This window comes from Rhamphochromis longiceps, linkage group LG5, assembly GCF_057381845.1.
Source record: "Rhamphochromis longiceps isolate RC_006_pf linkage group LG5, R_longiceps_female_GT1.1, whole genome shotgun sequence".
Taxonomy (NCBI): Eukaryota; Metazoa; Chordata; class Actinopteri; order Cichliformes; family Cichlidae; genus Rhamphochromis; species Rhamphochromis longiceps.
In genome coordinates this window covers 31561981-31580708 of record NC_140561.1, presented here as the reverse complement: position 1 = coordinate 31580708, position 18728 = coordinate 31561981, and the positions used below count along the sequence as shown (strand labels likewise).

Here is an 18728-nt window from a genome sequence, read left to right as displayed (position 1 = left end):
CTGAATCATTTCTAATACAGCTTTCAGAAGGAGGACACTGACTTGCAGGAGACCACGAGCTCCAGCAGCACCTCGTCCAGTCGCTGCTTCGCTTTACTCCTCGGCCTCCTCAAAAGTTTTTCCACCTCATCGAGACCAATCTCCTAAAAGTAGAGAGAGCACGGATGGCGCTGTATGCATAACTTAAAATATATATAATTTCATTTTTGAAATTGGAAATCCATCGAGTCTCACCAGCCTGTCTGCCATCTTGCTCAGCCAGTTAGCCTGATAGAGACGAAAGCTGTGGTCTTCAAACTGACTCCAGACAAACAAACAAGGCTTCGATTTCACTAATGGGGGATGAAGTTGGAGACACTGGAAAGACCTTAGAGGCCAAAAGACATAATGAAAGTCATGTTAGGGTCACATATAAAAAAATCTCCTTAAACAGGCAATCGAAGTATTGGAAAAGACACGGGGTTATCATTTGAAGACGTGAGATGACAGAGAATTACATAGGTCACATGCATCTTCTATCAACACTGTTCATTGGTTAATTCAGTTAATGGGCTGCATGGGTTATAGTATTTGAAGAATGAACTCTACAATATTTATCAGAAGTGTCATCACAATGTGATTAATTTATTTCTGCAGAAAGTTGTCTAATGCAGAGCTTCTGCCCAGGGATGGACAAACGATGGGAAGACTTTTTCCAAACAGAAATCATTTTTGATGTTCTTAAGTTATCTTGAGTTAAGGTTAGAAAATTGTGATGAACCGTGTCCTAGTAATCTAAAGGGGGCAGAGGTTACCTGCTGTACTCGGTGGGTTGGGGCCTCATGGCAGCAGACACAGATCTGTTCTCAGGTTCAGGACTTTGAACCTCCTCTCGGTCCAGCTCGTCCTCTGAATCCAGCAGATTCCGAGTCTCCTCGCTCAGATCCTCTCTGCTGCTCCTCAGCTCTTCCCTGCTCCTTCTCAGATCCTCCTTGCTCTGCTTCTTCTTTGACTTCCTAACCTGTACTGCTTTCCCATAATTCCCTGGGAAAAACACATCAGTACCTGGAGTTCAAGGATTCACCATTGCAAATAAAATGTGAAATTTGAGCCCCAGGCAGCGAAAACCAGAGCGGCCACTGCAATCTGTGGTTTCTTCCTCACAACCACAGAAGGTCCGTCTAGCTATCAATTTACAGGATTTGACTCAATCTCTGATATCAACAATTTACTAAGAAAATAATAATCAGATAAACTATCAGTGAAGATAATATCTAACTGTTGACCCACAGTGACTAAACCAGCAGTTCCCATATCCTGCAAACTGACCACCACATTTACCTATGGAGAGTTCAAAGGTTATTGGTTTGGTTCCTACAGATGGTTCCATCATTGTGACTTCAAACAGAGATGCAAACAGCAGAAACTCCTCCTTCTGTCCCAGGAGACCCTGAGGAGGAAAATAACTTCCCTTAAGTGATGAGCAGAAAATTCCCAACAATTTAGAAATTTAAAAAAATCATGTATAGTGTGTCGTTCATTTCTCTACGTATGCAGAGAAGGGAAGAGCAGAAACAAAACAATGAGAAAAGATCAAATTTGATCTCAGTGTTGAAAACAGAATAAAAAATATGTATATATATATTTTTTTTAAATATTCTCAGCTATCACAGTATAATTGGTACTCACCTCTGGGAGAGGGTGGATCTCCTCGACATCCACAGTCGCAGCCTCTGGTACCTCAACACTCGCCTCCCCTGACTCATCAGGTCCACTAGCAGCCTGAGATGCTGCTGCTACAAGAAGGAAGCAAAACAAGTGGATTCCTTTATTCTGTACAGTTAACCTATTTTTTTATCCTAACTATACTTTTTGTCATTGGCTTCGATTATCCAGAGTAAATAAAGGAAAACATATTGTGTTAAAAGATAAAACATTTTGTTTCAGCTCAGCTTTCAAAGAAGTCTGAGAATATCAGTGAAACAGTTTTGCCCCCAAAATTTCTTCTCGTTCACCACAACTGAATTCACTTCCTCTTACTTCAAACTCATTAAGTTGCCACTGGGGGAGGTCATAAAGTCCTGGTTTTTTTTCTCAGGCTTCAGACTGTGCTAAATGCACTTTTTTTCAACTGTTGAATCTGTATGATGTCAAAGAAAGTAAATAACCCTTCTATGGTCATGTCAGGTGCACAGCTTTGCTGTCCCAATCACCTGCTGTCCAGATCTTTTGGTTATGAGATGGGTGAGCCAATCGGTAACAAGACGCTGGAAGGTGAATCAGTCAGAGGAGGAACTAGGGGTCTGCATCAAGACTCATACAAAGTGAGTCCAAGCACAAAAGCACAGAGCTGAAACTGACTGGAAAAGGTCCCTTCATCTCCAGTGATCTAATTTTTCTTGAAAAAAATGCACTTTGGCAGCTTAGACATTACTTTAGTTTATTTTCTCTCAGTTTCAGCAGACTGACCTTCCTTCTTATCTTTTTTACTGCTCCTTTTCTTCCTCGATCCCAGCTTACTCAGGGCTCCTTTCATCTTTAAGGGCAAAATATAGATTCAGAAATGAATTAGTAACGTCATTAATGCAGAAATCAGGCCAGCAATAAAATTAAATAACATTGTATTACATGATGTTGTTGTTGAGATCCAAAATCCTGATTAGAGCGAAACATCGTATAGAAAATACTGCTGATAAACTGAAGTGTTTGCGAATTGTTTTGACTGATACTGAAGTTTCAGCTGTTCAGGTACCTTTCCCAAGGCAGCAGAGCCTGTGTCTGCAGCGATGGCTGAGGAGGAAGAATAGACCTCCATGGAGAGAGCGAGGAGGATTCGGCCACGGTAGAACAGTCCTTCGCCCAGACCCTCATTCAAAGCCTGAAGAAGTGAACAAAAGATATATCAGTATACATATTGTCATTGTTACATTTTTCCCCTCCACATTCCCTTTGGAAAGTAATACCAAACACCCACCCAGAACACATGGTAGGACACCAGTCCATAAAAAAAAACGAGTATTCGCATAGGTTTACTACTGCTGAAGCCGTGACCTGCATGCTATAGTTCACATGTACACATAAAACACACAAATGTTAATGTGATAGGGCTGCTAGGTGGGCAAGTTTTGAAGTCTTAAGCAATGTAGGTATGTTAGCACTGAATTTGTCCCTGAACCCTCAGAGATTGTATTTTATTATTTGTAATTGAATTAATTGAGGTTGCCAAACCACAGGGACACATTGGGCGGGTTTTTAGATTCCCAACATAGTAATATTCTTCTCCTTCCAAGTAGCATTGTGAAAGCAGTGATGTTTTTATGTTACAAATTATCGTGAAGTCCTCTAGTTACGATTATTTTAATCCTGCAAAGGCTACATATTATTCCTGCGGATGACTCCACAAGATGCCTGGAGGTTTTTAAACAGCAGCTGATTAGGTTACATTAGCTTAGCGTACACACTGTCAGTAGTTGAAAGTAGCCAATATTATTCTGTCTAAGGACAACACAATTGTTAGTTCTGGGAGGACTTTGGATAGTAGAGGAGATTTTTTTTATATATATATTTTTAGATAAAGCCAGAAGAACTCTTACCATCTTTTTTAGTCTTTGTGCTAAACTAAACTTGCTGAATGAGGCAAACAACAAATATTCATCTCCATCCTATTTTCAGATAGAGAGCAAAATACTGCCTTTCTTAATGCTGGTTTGCTGGGTGTAGATTACCTGGTGGACATCTCCAAGGGTGGAGTTCTGAGGAGATCCATAAAGGTTAACCCAGCTTGGGCCAAAGGTGGGGTTAAATCCTGCAGACAAAGGAGGGACAGAAATTCTGCTGTTTCAATTAATGGTATGATACATTTTAGCATAATACATTTTTCAAAATAACGTTTTTCAAATAATGTCGGTATGCCAAACATGTAACGTTGGCTGTATTTAAAAGGGACAAAAACAAAATTTTGTCAATACTTATTGCTTTGCTTAAAACTTTTCAGTTTACCAATAATACAATTTTTAATCATTGATCACAGCTTCCTTGAAGCTTTGTTCCTACCACAAGTGAGCAGGAAGTGTTAAAGTGACAAATACTCGGTTATCTTTGCAGATTAAGATTTGATTTTCAAGTTTTTCATCATTTTTTAATAGAATTAAGGAAAAAAAACATTATGCATTGTTTTATTAAGACAGTGTAAATCTGGGGTCACACCATTCCTGGTGGGGTCAGAGATCTGCTGCAAGTCAAGAAAGTGAGTTGCCAAAGCGATGTCGCCCATCTTAGAGTCATCAAGAATCTGAACTTTGATTCGCTGAGCCAGAGGAGGAAACTGTTCAATGAAGGAGATCTCCTCGTTCCAAACTGGGCAGTTGGTGGCAGTGGCGACAGATGTTTCCCCCTGAAAGCAGACACACAAAAAGATTATGAAATGTGACAACTCCAAACATTGTTATCAAAAGCAAAACAACTTAAAAACAGCCTATTCTGCTTTCCGATATTTTCTGTGATATATGATACATGGCCAACAATTCAGATAGTGATGTCAGTGTATGTACAAGTAAACCCTTCAAGCTGAAAGGAGGCCTTAGACTGCTGTAAACATTCACTATCAGACAGTTCTTTCTACTCCTGGTTCTGTATTTATTCAGTCAGAAGGAACATCCCTAATGTGGTCAAGATTAGGCTGTCAGTATGAAAGCCCAACCTGCAGCCTGTCCAGACCTTCTGTTTGTGGAGGTGAACTAATTAGAAAAAAGTTGGGTTGAAGGGGGAGGAGCTAAGCAAGCCCATTAAAATGTAGGTAAGGATGATTTTAATCTCTGAAGCTACTCTAGCAAAACTAAACAGAGTTGAAAATGAGCACAAAAAGTTTAATGCAATTCTAGGACTGACCTATGAATATTATAAAGCTGTGAACATCCTGTTTGTGTTTTTCTTGCAGATGTGACAATAGCAGAAACCAAAGTTTGGTACACAAGTTGAAATGCAGGAAAATTTGTTTCAGCAATGCTTCTGAACCAGCACTCAGACCACAAACAACATTTGTACATTTATATATCTGAGTACCTGTTGGCCAGCGAAGGTCACCTTCACATAGGGGTCAATGAATACAGTCCTGTCAGTGACAGACACAAAGGCCATTAGCCCCGCCTCCATGGTGGGCAAACCCTCGGCCCTGTAGATCCGGACACGGAACCGAGCCCAGGGGCGCTCAGAAGGCATACCACGAGGAAGCAGCAAGTTCCTGCAGGAAAAACACAATATCACAACCCACTGATGATGTGTGCTGTATGTTTTTATCAATCTCAGATTCAATAGTTCACAACGAGATCTGCATTTTTGTTTTGCTGAGATTTGATGCGCCCATAAGTTTAGTGGTTGAACTCATGACAAAAGTTAGCAAACTGGAACCTTTAGAATAAAGAGCAAAATTACTAGTAAGACAGACGACCCCATCTCATCACGTCATCTAAACACAGTGAATCCTAAAGTAAAGAAAGGGGAAGTTTAGTGCAGAGACATATTAATAAATCACAGGAAACTAGACAGAAAAAGCGAAACTAGTAACACAGAAGGAGTTGTTTATATCGAAACTATGTTTGTGTGACGTGCAGCAGAACTATATAACCGTGCTGGCTTCTAATGCTTTCAGACCTGAGCTTGTGTGTTTGTGTGTTCAGGTCTCCATTTCCGGAAATGTAAAATAAAGATCATTTTTTGAGCTTGACCACTCTGAGTCCAGTTTTTCTCTGTCGCCAAAAGAATTCAAAAGAACAGAATTTAATAATACTTAAGTGCTTCCATTAGGTAAATTATCCAGAACAATAAGAGGTGGTGTTGATTTATTTGTGCCCACACTTGATTTTAGGGGTCTGCTAGGACTGAGGTGGCCTTGTTAAGTCATAATCTCTGCATTCACGACTGTGTTGTTTTGTTAAACAAGGACGCTATTGTATTTTTCATACTCAAATTAGGGGGTGTATAAATAATTTTGTTTTAAACATGAGGTCAGCAAATGTGGAAATAATTCCATTTAGGGAAAAATGGGCTTTAGACTGGTCTAAACACTCAATATCAGGCAGTTTTTAGCTCAGTTGGCCCAAGGACTGCTATACCATGGCAAGCTAAAATTCACAAAAATCACTGCTCCTCCTGCAGCACTGCTCAGAATTACTCAAACACAGAATGACTTGAGGTCCTCATTGCCACATTTTTCATTTTATCACTGAATTGTGATGGATCAAGAGCTAGATGAGCGAGATGACTTGTCGGGACTCGACATGATGCCAGAGAAAGCAGCAGAGTGCAGCCAATACAATCATTTCCTGTGAATACAGAAGCCCAACGCACCTGCTGTTCAAACCGTTTGCTTATGAGGGGCAACAATAAGGCCATGTATAAAGGGAGGTTGAGTGTGAAGGGAACTAAAACTGCTTGTTTCAGACAAAAACAAATTCCTGCATAATAATAAAAGTATCAGACTAGAAATGACAGGTTCTCTTTACATCTTCTGTTTTTTATGTTATTGGTAATGATTATTATTGATTGTTTTTACAATGATAGGGACTAATCTTGTTTGAAATAAAGGTGAATAAGACATGAGGACTAATAATGATTCCAATACGGCATTAGAACTGACTTTTCAATGTCTTCGGTGGCTCCAGACGAGGAGGACGGTGGCAGACTGGGCATGCTCAGAGTATCCCCCTTCATTAGCACATTGAGGCTGGCCTTGACATAACCTTTGATCCCCGACCGTGTATTTGCAGGATCAGTGAGAGGAGCCCACTTCTGGTAGAAGCGGTGGTCTGGAGAGGCAGAGAGAAAAGAGGTCAGTGAGTACTGCAGTAGTCAGATCAGAGTACCACACTGTGAAAAGTACTTATACCCGGCTGGTTGTACACAGTAGATATGTCAATCTTGAAGGTTCCAATGTGGGTCAACAGGAAGGCCAAAGTCCGCCTGTGGAACACCTGAGAGGAAGAAACATCACAGGTGTTCACTTAGGCCATACCCTCAAGTATGTCACCATGGCAACATCATGAGAGACAATTGGAAAATTAATAGAGCTGACCTTTATCTCTATGACTTTATCAAGGAAAGTCTGTGGAGCTTCCTGGAAGTCAAACTGGAAGTTCTGAAAGAACAGAAAAAAAAACTGTGATGGACTCTACTGCAGTCTACTGTGTTCTGCTCTGATCTCCACTCCACTGTACCTCGTTGTAGAACGGACAGTTGGTGGATTTCTGAGTTGCAGTGTGTCTTTTCTGGTTTCCTACGCTGATGAAAACTGCAGGGCTGATGTTCACTCCAACCAGCTTCTGGGCCTCGAGGATGTTCACATTTACCTGTACACACACACACACACACACACACACACACACACACACACACACACACACACACACACACACACACACACACACACACACACACACACACACACAATTCAAATTTATGGTCTTTATAGTGTGTAATGATAGAGGACTGAGTGATATCCAGGTCTGTCTGTTGACTTTATCTAAAGCACATGTTGGTGTTAAACATAAGGCACAGGGGCGAGAATTGGCCTGACAAAAAGACTCAAATCTGGCCCACTGGAGTGTTTTGGACAATGTGAAGGGCACAGATTTTGGACTTTTAACTGTTTCACAGGTTTTACATTTTCTCCCACTGATAAAGACTGAATATTTTCTATGTATGATTGATTAATTATGAAATACTCTGACAGATTTCTTTCACTGACTACAGCAGCATTTCTCTATCCTGTAGACAAACTTTATCTTTTAATTAATGGCTACCTGGGACAAGATTCCTAATACTTTCCCAGCAAATGTAAGGAGGAAAAATTACTTAATTGGGGTTGTCAAATCTTAGTTTATGGGCTATGTGCATCCCATTTTGTTGACTAGGTAGCCAGATGAGTAAGACCATTACATAAAAACTGTAAGAAATGTGTTTTTGTTTCATGGTATGTAAAGAAATAAACCAAAACAGATAATAAAAAATATTAACTCCAATATAAAACTCCAATATTCAAAAATACACTCAAAAGTTCTTCTCCTACAGGTTTGTCTCTTTGCAAAGCCAGGCAGTTGGCTGGATTGGACCCATCTTGAGAACAGGTTGTGGTCTGCGTGCCGCATGTTTGGCATCCCTGACCTGAACCTGTCCTGTAAACACCAGCCTCAGAAATAAATAGCTGCATGAACTCACCTGGAAGCTCTGGACTCTGGGCATCGCTCCAACAGAACTTTTAGACAGCGGCCTGCAACGACTGCGCGCACACACGCACAAACACACACATAAAACAGCAGACAGTAATCATTTCAACTTCACTCAGATAAGCTACAGGTAGTATAACATAGAGAAGGTAACCTGATTTACCTCAGCAGAGAAGTAAAGATGATGTTCGAAGCCTCCATGTCCATCACGTCATCATCGTAATCATCGTAATCACCATCCTCGTCTTCCTCATCCCTCGGAAGCAGATTCTGCCCCAGGCGCCGAGCCTCTCTGTCCAATTGATCGAGGCGGCCGATTGTCCGCTGCCTGATGGGAAAATACGAGACACAGTGACAAACTCAACCACGATTTACAGAAACGTTATTCCAGCAGTGCACAGGCTTGGACTAGAGTGAGACACCGTGGTCAGAGAGGCTTGCCACACTTTTGTGAATAATAATAATAACAAAAAACACTGACTTACAAAGTGTTTCCTAGTTTGAATAAAAGCCACATATCAAAGATAAGCACGCAGACACATAGGGTCACACGTTCATTCTAACATACACACTTCTATACACATGAAAAGGAGCGAAAGTGTGACTCAAAATAATGAAGGAAAGATGAGGGGAAAGCATGAGGAAGATGATGTTATCATAGACCTATGGCCTCCACAGAGGGAGGAGTCGAGGTGGATGGAAGCAGATATTAATTAATCATCAAGCCTGAGATGATTTTCTTGTTTTTTCTTTTTCTTTGTTTTGTATTTGTGGTATCTTTGGGCTTTTTTTTTTGTTTGTTTGTTTGTTTGTTTGAATATATCAGTGACTCTTTAAATATTTATTTTCTTTTGTTTTATTTTTAATATGCTATTATGCATGTGAAGCCCATTAAATCTTTATGCATGATGCATCGGGCTATAAAAATAAATAAACTGACATTACTGTAGACTGACTGCTTGATAAAAAGCTTGAATGATTAATGAATCGGAGACTCCTGTGAGGAAGAGTTTTACTCTATGTACAGAGCGGCTTTGGTGTCAGCTCACTTTAAAGATTGTGTAAGTGATGTTAATTCTCACCCTTCAATGTCATCAGCTCCTTCATTTCTGATGACCAGAGTTGATCTGAAGAACAAAAGAACAAAACTAGTCAAGCTAAAAACATCTTGCAGTGGCCGCTTTCATAAAACAGGTCTTTACTGCAGATGAGATTTAAAAAAAAGATTTTTCTGTCCAGCATATATATTACTTACTCATCCTTTTCTTCATCTATGCTCAGAAAGTCCCGTCCATCCCAGGTCCCTGCGGTTCCTTCAAGTGGATGAAACCGAATTTCCAGCTCTATGTAGATCTACAGAAAGAAGGAGATGTAACCAGAGGTAAGTGTTTGCATTTAAAATCCAGACTTTCATACAGCACCGTGTGTGATTGTGCGTCCTCACATCAGTCAGGCTGTAGCTGGCATCGGTGAGCGGTTCCCGTACTACCAACCTCCCAGAAGTCACGACATGCTGGAGGCTGATGATCAGCTTCCCAAGCAGTCTACAAAAACAAGCTTTCAGTATAACTTACACAACAGCATTTGATATTTACGCTTAAAAATACAATTTAGTCAATATAGAGAAAGTAAAAATGTATAAACATGTCAAAACTGAATTTCTTTTTCTTTCTACTCTAACACCACAGGTGCTTTTCATTACTTCATTTTCATTTTTCTCACATCTTATTCATGGAGCAACTGCAGGGCTGAATAACAATAATTAGCAAATCTGTGTCTGTTCATTGCACAGATCATGGATGGAAGGATGCTAATCAGGCTTGCTAGGGTTAGTACTCCACCCTCTAATCCAAATATGATCATTTCTGTGTATATAATCTATGTTATTAGGTCCTCCCAGCAGAGACGTGTGAGTGTTCATCATAATAATTGAAAGCACCCCATAAACTCACCAAGGACTTATCTTTTACTATTAATTATCATTATTAGTTACTATTTCATTATGACAAATTGCTAATAAGATGTGATGATGACGTTTTTGTTAATCTGTTAGATGTGTGTGTGTGTGTGTGTGTGTGTGTGTGTGTGTGTGTGTTACCTGTTAGAGAAGAATTTACTGCAGTTGTAAACGCTGACGGTCAAAACTTCAGTACTGATCTCTTTTCCGTAGTGAGGCCATCGGAAATGCTGCAAGTACACACACACACACACACACACACACACACACACACACACACACACACACACACACACACACACACACACACACACACACAGTTTTGAATGTATTTAACGACTTCTTCACTGAATTCAGATGACTGAGCTTCGTTCAGAGGTTTACAAACATGGTAGTTATGCTTCCATACACTATAAAACACACTATAGATCCTCTGACATCTAAACACAACGACAACAAGTAGATTTGTTTTGAGATTATTTCTATCATTCTGCTGGTAGAAATTGACACGAAAAAACATTTTAACATTGAAGTTGTCTTTGGCCAGAGCTGCAGTCATTTGTACAATTTCTTCTTTAAAAAAAGACACTGGACTCAAAACAAAAACCATTAATGGTCTTAAAACACACTCTAAGATTTAAGATCCCCAACATAAAACAATCAAGAACGGGAGTTTTCCACAGTTTTACACTTATACTGACCTGATTTCGTTTAAAACATTATGCATTAATCTTTCAGTGCCTTGACTAAGGACATTTTTGGAGGCAGTGATTGAACCAAAAAAACCCAGTAAGTCTGAGTAAAAAAAAAAAAAATGGAAACAAGAAGGGGAAAAAATGACACTTTGAGTCAAAAATCTGGGTTAAGTGATTTTCTTACAGTTTAGAAAATATTTTTTGGAATTTATTTCAATAGAAGTCACTCAGAATTTCAAAAAATAATATTTATCCCAAAGAAAAGAAAGCTGTACTTCATTTTATTGTGAAAATAAATAATACATCCATAAAACCATAACTGTAGCCTACTGGGGTGGGAATAGTTCAGGAGTTGGGATGAATAGGGGGTGTATTTTTATGTACCAGAATATATTTGAAAATTCAATAAAGAGATGTGAAAAAGTAAGGAAAAATAAAAATAAAACCACACTATCTTTGTGCCAAATCATCTTCATATTCTTGGTTTACACATTTGTTGTGTAAAACTTTATATCAGCTACTGTGCAATGCCTCCGGTGCCTACATTTTCAGTCACACTTCTTGTATCTGAAGCATAGATAAAAGCAAAATATGGTTCTATGATGCAGTTTGACAATTACGTCATGATTTGTAATTAGCATGCTGGGATTCTCAGATAAAAGTCATAAAGAAACAAATCTGTCAGGATCCATCACTCATCATGATTCACAGTTATTTAGCTTCATTTATTTGTAAAAGTTCAGTTTTTATTTCAAATGTTAATATTTCCGTTTTCTCAGCCATGACATCTTGTAATTGTTGTACTAAAAGAATTTGATCCTCAAACAAACAGAAAAATTAAATCTAGATCCAGGAAAGAACTTTGGACATTTTCCACTTCAGCTGTTAATCATAGTGTGGCAGACACACACAGATACACTCACCTGGTCACACCTGAAGAACAAACAGATGTCTGACTCAGAAGCAAAGAAATATATACTCAGATACTCATGATCACGTCACAAGAGGTTTCTGTATTACTTTATCAACAAACAGGAGGTTATGTAATGAGACTGAGGCTTTTACTCGGCTTTCTTTTTTCATCTTTGAAATCATGCAATAGTGTTTCTTTTTCTTTTAATGTATTTATTGTCGGAAAGGCCTTTCAACTTCTAAAATCAATCACAGAAGAAACAATAAGAGAGAAAAAGAAAAAACTAATAAGTCAATAGATACAGAATCAAGAAGGTGGGAGAACATGGATGGGGACACATCTGGAGACGGGGATTATACTGAGCTAAAATGTGTCAGGAAGGCTTTCCACATGTGAGAAGTTGTGGGATTTGCCTCAGAGAGAATGGTTGATCGTATCAGGTTTAAGAAAAGACATTGTATCACAGAGCCACTGCACATGGGAGGGAGCATTGCTGATGGAGTAGGAATAGGTGTCACATTGCCAATAATGAGGTGAGATCTCCATCTAACCGGTTGGAGAATCGTTTGTACTCCACTGGGACACCAAAGATGGCAATACGGCGAGAGTCACGTTTAAAGACAGTATTTTTGACACTGTGTCACAGCAATGCTGCCAAAATCTCTGCTGCCCAGAAATGTTGCCAGGTGCTTCATTAGGTACCATAAACTTGTATTCTGACATGTGGCAGAGATGTATCCTCTTAGATATATCTCTTTTGGAAGAATGTCAAAAGCTCTCATTTCTTTAAAGCAAGTCAGAACTGCAGCCAATTATTCATTATTTATAATACGATTTTACACTTTTGCACTTTTATAAATGTAGTAATATTTTTCTTGTTAAACTAAAGTGTGCGCATGTTGGATGTAAAAGCCCAATTAGGGGCATTAGTTGGAAATGAACAGTTCTCTATGCAGCACATGAGTGTCGTGCTCTGTCCTGGAAACATGTTAAACTGAAGTGTGTGCATTAAAACAAATATTTAAATTAAAAATAAAATAGAAGAACGCATAATATGAAAAATAATAAATATCTACTCTCTTCTGCTTATCCCTCTCAGGGTCACGGGGGTGCTGAAGCCTGTCCCAGCTTTCTAAGGGCGAGAGGGAGGGTACACCCTAGATAGGTTGCCAGATTGTCACAGGGATAATGCATCGAGACAATCATTCACGCTCACATTCACTCCCGCATTCAAACCTATGGGCAATTTAGTGTTTCCAATTAATCACTAACTGCATGTCTTTGGACTGTGGGAGTATCCGGGGAGAAACTGGGCAAACAGCAAACTCTGCAAAGAAAGACCCTGGCCTGGTGGTGGAATTGAACTTAGGAACTCCTTGCTGTGAGGCACCAGTGCTAACCACTGTGCCTCCCAATTAATAAATAAATATCATTAAAATATTTTAAACATTTTTTATTTTAGTAGCTCACCTCATGGGTGAATCTGTGCTTAAATGTCATCACCATATTTTCACTGGGCATCTCCATCTCCTGGCCTGTCTCCAATCAAAATACTTTTAATACTTAAGACCCCGTAAATATTTCTGGTTTTGGCATTAATTTCTGATTAGCCCGTGGTCATGGTTCCCATTTAAGAACTTCGGTCAGATGGCTTTTCTTGTAGCCTTTTCTTGTAACACAAGTAACTAGAAAAAGGTGCCCGTTGCTGTCTTCATATTCAGGATGTATAATTGATGGTGTTTGCTTTCTTTTTCAAGTACAGTTTCTGCCTCTGTGCACTGAAATATTCTTGTCTTCCTTCTATGTCATTAAATAATTAATAGACTAGGAAAGAATCTCTGCACGAGTTTCTCGGTTTGGTAGTTGGTCAGCTTTGTTGAATCTCCTCAAGTCTTATGACATTTGATTGATTGATTGATTGATTGGTAATTTATTTCAACATGTGAACAATATACAAGTACATTTAGAAAAGAAATGAGAGAAAAAAAATATACTATACAAATTACATACAAAAAAAACATTCTGATTAATTTACATGTTGAAAGGGAGTGGGAAGAAGTATACACTTATTTAATCCCACCCCTGTCCCATAAATTATCAGTGAATATTTAGTCAGCTTCCTTACTGATATAATTTGTAATAAAAATAGTGAACAGATTTCTGATATACTATATACTATAATATCACATCATGAATTTTTTGTTTGTTTGTTTTTAAATACAAACAAATTCACTTAATTTAAATATTTTCCTTTTCTTTATAGATCGAGAAGATCATATTTTTATAACTCTTTTTGAACAGTTTTATGTTTGGACATTGCTTTAATTCCATATTCAGTTTGTTCCATAGTTTCACTCCTTGAACAGAAACACAAAAGCCTTTTCTTGTAGTACGTACCTTCATTGTTTTGAAGTTACAAAAACCCCTTAAATTATAACTTCCTTCTTTCAAAAAAAACATACTCTGAATATTACCTGGCAGTTCTTTATTTTTTGCTTTGAATAGAATTTGTGCTGTTTGGAATTTCACTATATCGTCAATTTTCAATATTTCAGACTGCAAAAATAGTGAGTTTGTATGTTCCCTATAACCTGCATTGTGGATGATTCGAATTGCTTTCTTTTGAAGAGTAAAAAGTGAATGTAATGTGGTTTTAGAGTTATTGCCCCAGACCTCTGCACAATAGCTTAAGTATGGTGAAACCAGTGAACAGTAGAGAATATGAAGTGATGTTCTGTCGAATACCTGTTTTGCCTTGTTTAGTACTGCAATGCTTCGTGATACTTTGGAATGAATATATCTTACGTGAGCTCTCCAGTTAAGTTTTTCATCTATTATTACCCCCAGAAATTTATTTTCACTGACTCTTTCAATATCAACACCATTTATTTGAATCTTTGCATTTGTATTTAAACTACTATTTCCAAATAACATAAGTTTAGATTTATTCAAATTTAATGATAATTTGTTTTTATCAAGCCAGAACTTCACTTTACTTATTTCATTAGTCATATCCTCCAATAAATTCATTTTATTCACACAATAATGTCAATTTGTTAAACCTCTTTCTTTTGTGTGAACTAAGTATAAAAGTCGCCTTAAAGCTTATCGGAAGGAATCCTGTCACAGTTACAACTATAAATGTAGCAGCTCGATAAAATGCCACACATACATGTCATACAGTTAAAATGTTGGACTTTTTGGTTTTGGTCATAAATGACAGCTTTAGATAAATTCAAACTATGACCTGATAATAAAGATTATAAAGGACTGTGAATGGTAGTTACATCCCTGAGAATGAATCAGAATTAACTGAACAATACAGCCTCTCTGCATGATGTCTGTACCAAATGTCACAAGATTACAAGCAGAATTTGTTGATGTCGGTTTGGTTTGTAAACCAAAACTATCAGTCCAGTGTTGTAGTTCAGTCTAGGATTGGATGGGCTGTTATGTCTATCAAAACCTTCATGTTGAGTTGTTTAAATATTTTAGACCTGATCAGTTTAGTGGACCAACCAGCTAACAGACCGTGAGCCATGCCAGGAGGATGGATTCATCTATCACATCTGTCTTAACAGAGTGAAGCAGATTAACGTCAATTCATTCCAGTAGCAGGCGTGTGTGCTGAAGGAGTGGCTGTGTGTGCACTATAGGAGGGGTACACTCTCATATCAGTTTAATTAAAATAGTTTCAATCTGTAGCAGGCAAACAGCAGCAGCTACCAGCTCCAACACGCGCACAGCGTTTCTGTCTTTGTGAGGAGCCTCAAACTGACCATTTATTGTCCTCTTAAAACCAAGTCTGACGTGTCAAACAGCCCCCTGCGAGTTCAACGTGGTCCTGATAACGATAAACAAGTACAGACCAGTACAGACAGAAAGGATGAAAATCATTTGATCTGAAATCTCAAATGCTCTCACTTACTAAAAGTGTGTTTGCACAAACCTGTGCATAAATCATGTGTCTGAGGGCTTCCATTAGAATGAAGGCTAATCTCCGCACTCCCATCTGAACAGACATCTCTTTAAACGCCAGAGTCACACAAGAAACGAGCGATCGATAGTGATGCCTCCCTTTGATTTGTGGCCTCCTATTTGGAAAATGCAAGCTAAGCATTTTGGCCGGTCTCGTCACGCTTTTCTTTTTTGATTGTTTTGTTTGTTTTTTAATCAGACACAACTAACTTGTGGATCTGAATTGAGAAACTGAGAGCGATGGTATAAAGTGCCAGCTTCTCCATCGCAATTTTGTTACAGCTATATTAACCCCTGCTTTAATCTAACTTACAAATTAAATATCTCACTGTGTTGAGGAAGACTTTAAAATACAGACTGAGAATAAAAACTCCATAGTAAAGTCAAAATACAATTTAGCGCCATTGTTTTATAGACAGTCTCATCTTCGTGCAACCAGAGGAGTCGTCCCCTGGAGATCATTAGAGAAAAATGCAGGTTTCAAGGAACTGGATTTATAACTGGTCATAGTTTGAAGATAGTTTTGGAAAGCAGATTTATCAGGTAACTATACATCTGGGGATTATGAGGACGGGTAAGCTAGCCTGGTAACTTTAGACTCTGGAGGTCTGCATAGACCATTTACCCAAATCCAACTAATGCCTGTGATTGTTCAATGGTGCTCAGAAAACAAGAAAAAAGCAGATGGAAACCAGAAAGCTTCCAGCACCAAAAATCCTTTGGTTCGAGATTGTAAATGTTCATCTGCAGAATATGCTTACAGGGATACATCCAGCTGGCGCTTTTCTGAATGGCATGAGCATGTCCATAGCATAATATGGTTTACTGACCTCATTGAAGATGGCCACATTCTCACACTGCAGGACTCTGGTTTTATGGGTGAAACCTGAAGGAAAGACAGACAGACTGTGATGCTTTTGTCTGCACACTGTGAATGAAATATAAACATAGCAATAAAACAATACTGCCTTGTCTAATGTTCCACTTTGTGGCTATGTTTTTTTTTCTTCTTAAAAAAAGATGTGTAATTCAATAACTTGCTGTAATTTTCATCATTTCAAGCTGCAACATTTCAGAAAAAATGTACCTCATTGTTTTTTTGCACAGAAATGAGTGATCCTTATCTTACCGTAAATATGTTTTAATTTAAATTATCTGACATTTACAAATACAGCTTTAATGACTATTTAATTCAAAGTAATGTCAATGGCATTATTTTAATAATTACAATAATTATATATAATATATATAATAAATATATTTTGGCCAAACGCTCATTCACTGTTAATTATTTTAACTTCATCGTCATCATAGTATGAATTTATTACAAAAGCCAAACCAGATCAGTTGTTAGAATGAGATAATAAACAGATTGTAAGATTATGAAAAAATTATAAAGATCTTACAAAAAAGCACCAACTGAAGTACAGCAATGTTTTATTTACACGTTAATGCATCAATAAAACACTCTAAAACCAGTTTATAATGGTGTGGTGGTCACAGTTACTTAAATACTTTAAATGCATCGCCTTTACTTCTAATTGAATCCCTGATAATATACGCATCAGCATCTGAATGCTTCACCTCTGCAGTGTAGGGACTTATTTTAATGTTGACTGAGTAACACCCATACGTGTACATGTGTAGCAATTTAATGTTTGTTCAAATGCTGACAAATAAACTTTTCTGTACGCTGTAATGAAAAGACCATCACAGAGTACACTTTAACGCTCTTCTTAACACAGCCTAAAAGTTGATTTAAGCAGTTTCTGTTTTACACCAGTACAGCTACTGGCAATAATGAAACAATAAGCTGGTTTCAGTCAAGACTGAAGTTGGCTTCGGACCACATCAAAAAATCGTCACTAGATATCAGGAAAAACTAGATAAAATTTATTAAAACAACAACAACAACAAAAAAACACTGGAAATGTGAACCTAAACAATAAACATCATCCTTGTGTAGTTTAATGCTTCTTTAATCCTGTCAATCATTTGAGCTTCAACGTGTTTTTACTCGTCATCTGAGCTCCACGTTTGATTTTCTTATTTGTTCACTGTATGAAATTTAAATTCATGCAGTGAATTTCTCAGCTTAAAAATAAACAAAATAAATAAATCTCCACATGCCAGCAGTGCTAAAATAACTTTTCCCTTGTTTCAGTTGCTACATCTGTTTGTAGTTTATGTATTTGTTCCCATTTCTCCTCCTCCTCTTACCAGTGTCCCTCCAGAGGAAGTGAAGCAGAACAAAATCAAGGATTGGCTGAAGTTTAAAAAAACAGTTTCTCTCTAACGTCAGAGTCTCAAATGTAAACAGAAGATGTAACGCAGTGACAATGAACTCTACACTGCTCTGCCACCATAATAAAAACCCATAATTCCAAATCAGTAATGCACCTTTTAAATGTAATACTCTGGATTTACTTGTTTTAAATTATTGGCACTTTTCTGCTAGTTTTTATACTTTCAGTATTTTTATGCAGAATTTAGACTGTTGCATTTTTACAGTTTGGTACTGTTACTTTTACGATAAAAAAAAAAAAAACGATAGAAGTTCAATAAAGCAAACCAAGAACACAGATCATGTGTGTCCTCACACTTTTGTTTCACTTAATGTGCCAAAGAGACCAAAGGTGTGTGCGGACATTGCTGCTGTGTGTTACCGACCTCTGAAGCAGAGTTCGACCTTTCTGTCAGATCGCCCTGGCAGGTTAAAGATCCTCTTCAGATTCACAGTGATGGACATGATAACAGACACCTGTTTTTCTGTCTATTTACATCATGTCCTTATGAAGTCGACTCATTGCTTCTTCTCCGTCTTCCCTCTTCAGCGGTATGAAACTGTGTGTGTGACTGTACAGTTAGTCTTGTTAAAGTGTGTGTGTGTGTAGGGCAGGACCTTTTAAATGTTTGAGAAAGCAAATACAGTTGCTCAACTAGTTTCCTCCTCAGAAAGCACACACGCACACACTCCAGCCTTCTGC

At 38.1% G+C, this 18728-nt stretch overlaps 1 protein-coding gene across 1 annotated transcript in view; it reads right to left on the bottom strand.

The window, feature by feature from the left end:
* fer1l4 (fer-1 like family member 4) overlaps window positions 1-18570 on the bottom strand; it is a 31486-nt gene extending 12916 nt beyond the window's left edge. The window contains exons 1-22 of the mRNA XM_085407198.1: window positions 18412-18570; window positions 16572-16627; window positions 10297-10385; window positions 9643-9742; window positions 9454-9551; window positions 9281-9325; window positions 8362-8526; window positions 8191-8251; window positions 7191-7322; window positions 7049-7111; window positions 6863-6947; window positions 6614-6782; window positions 5041-5218; window positions 4186-4372; window positions 3705-3784; window positions 2732-2857; window positions 2449-2515; window positions 1669-1775; window positions 1321-1429; window positions 795-1023; window positions 235-367; window positions 43-143 (exon numbers count right to left, since the gene is read on the bottom strand). Coding sequence (XP_085263324.1) covers window positions 43-143; window positions 235-367; window positions 795-1023; window positions 1321-1429; window positions 1669-1775; window positions 2449-2515; window positions 2732-2857; window positions 3705-3784; window positions 4186-4372; window positions 5041-5218; window positions 6614-6782; window positions 6863-6947; window positions 7049-7111; window positions 7191-7322; window positions 8191-8251; window positions 8362-8526; window positions 9281-9325; window positions 9454-9551; window positions 9643-9742; window positions 10297-10385; window positions 16572-16627; window positions 18412-18490 — 2459 coding nt within the window. The 5' untranslated portion in view covers window positions 18491-18570. The remainder of the gene's footprint in view (window positions 1-42; window positions 144-234; window positions 368-794; window positions 1024-1320; window positions 1430-1668; window positions 1776-2448; window positions 2516-2731; window positions 2858-3704; window positions 3785-4185; window positions 4373-5040; window positions 5219-6613; window positions 6783-6862; window positions 6948-7048; window positions 7112-7190; window positions 7323-8190; window positions 8252-8361; window positions 8527-9280; window positions 9326-9453; window positions 9552-9642; window positions 9743-10296; window positions 10386-16571; window positions 16628-18411) is intronic.
* Between the last annotated feature and the right edge of the window lie 158 nt (window positions 18571-18728).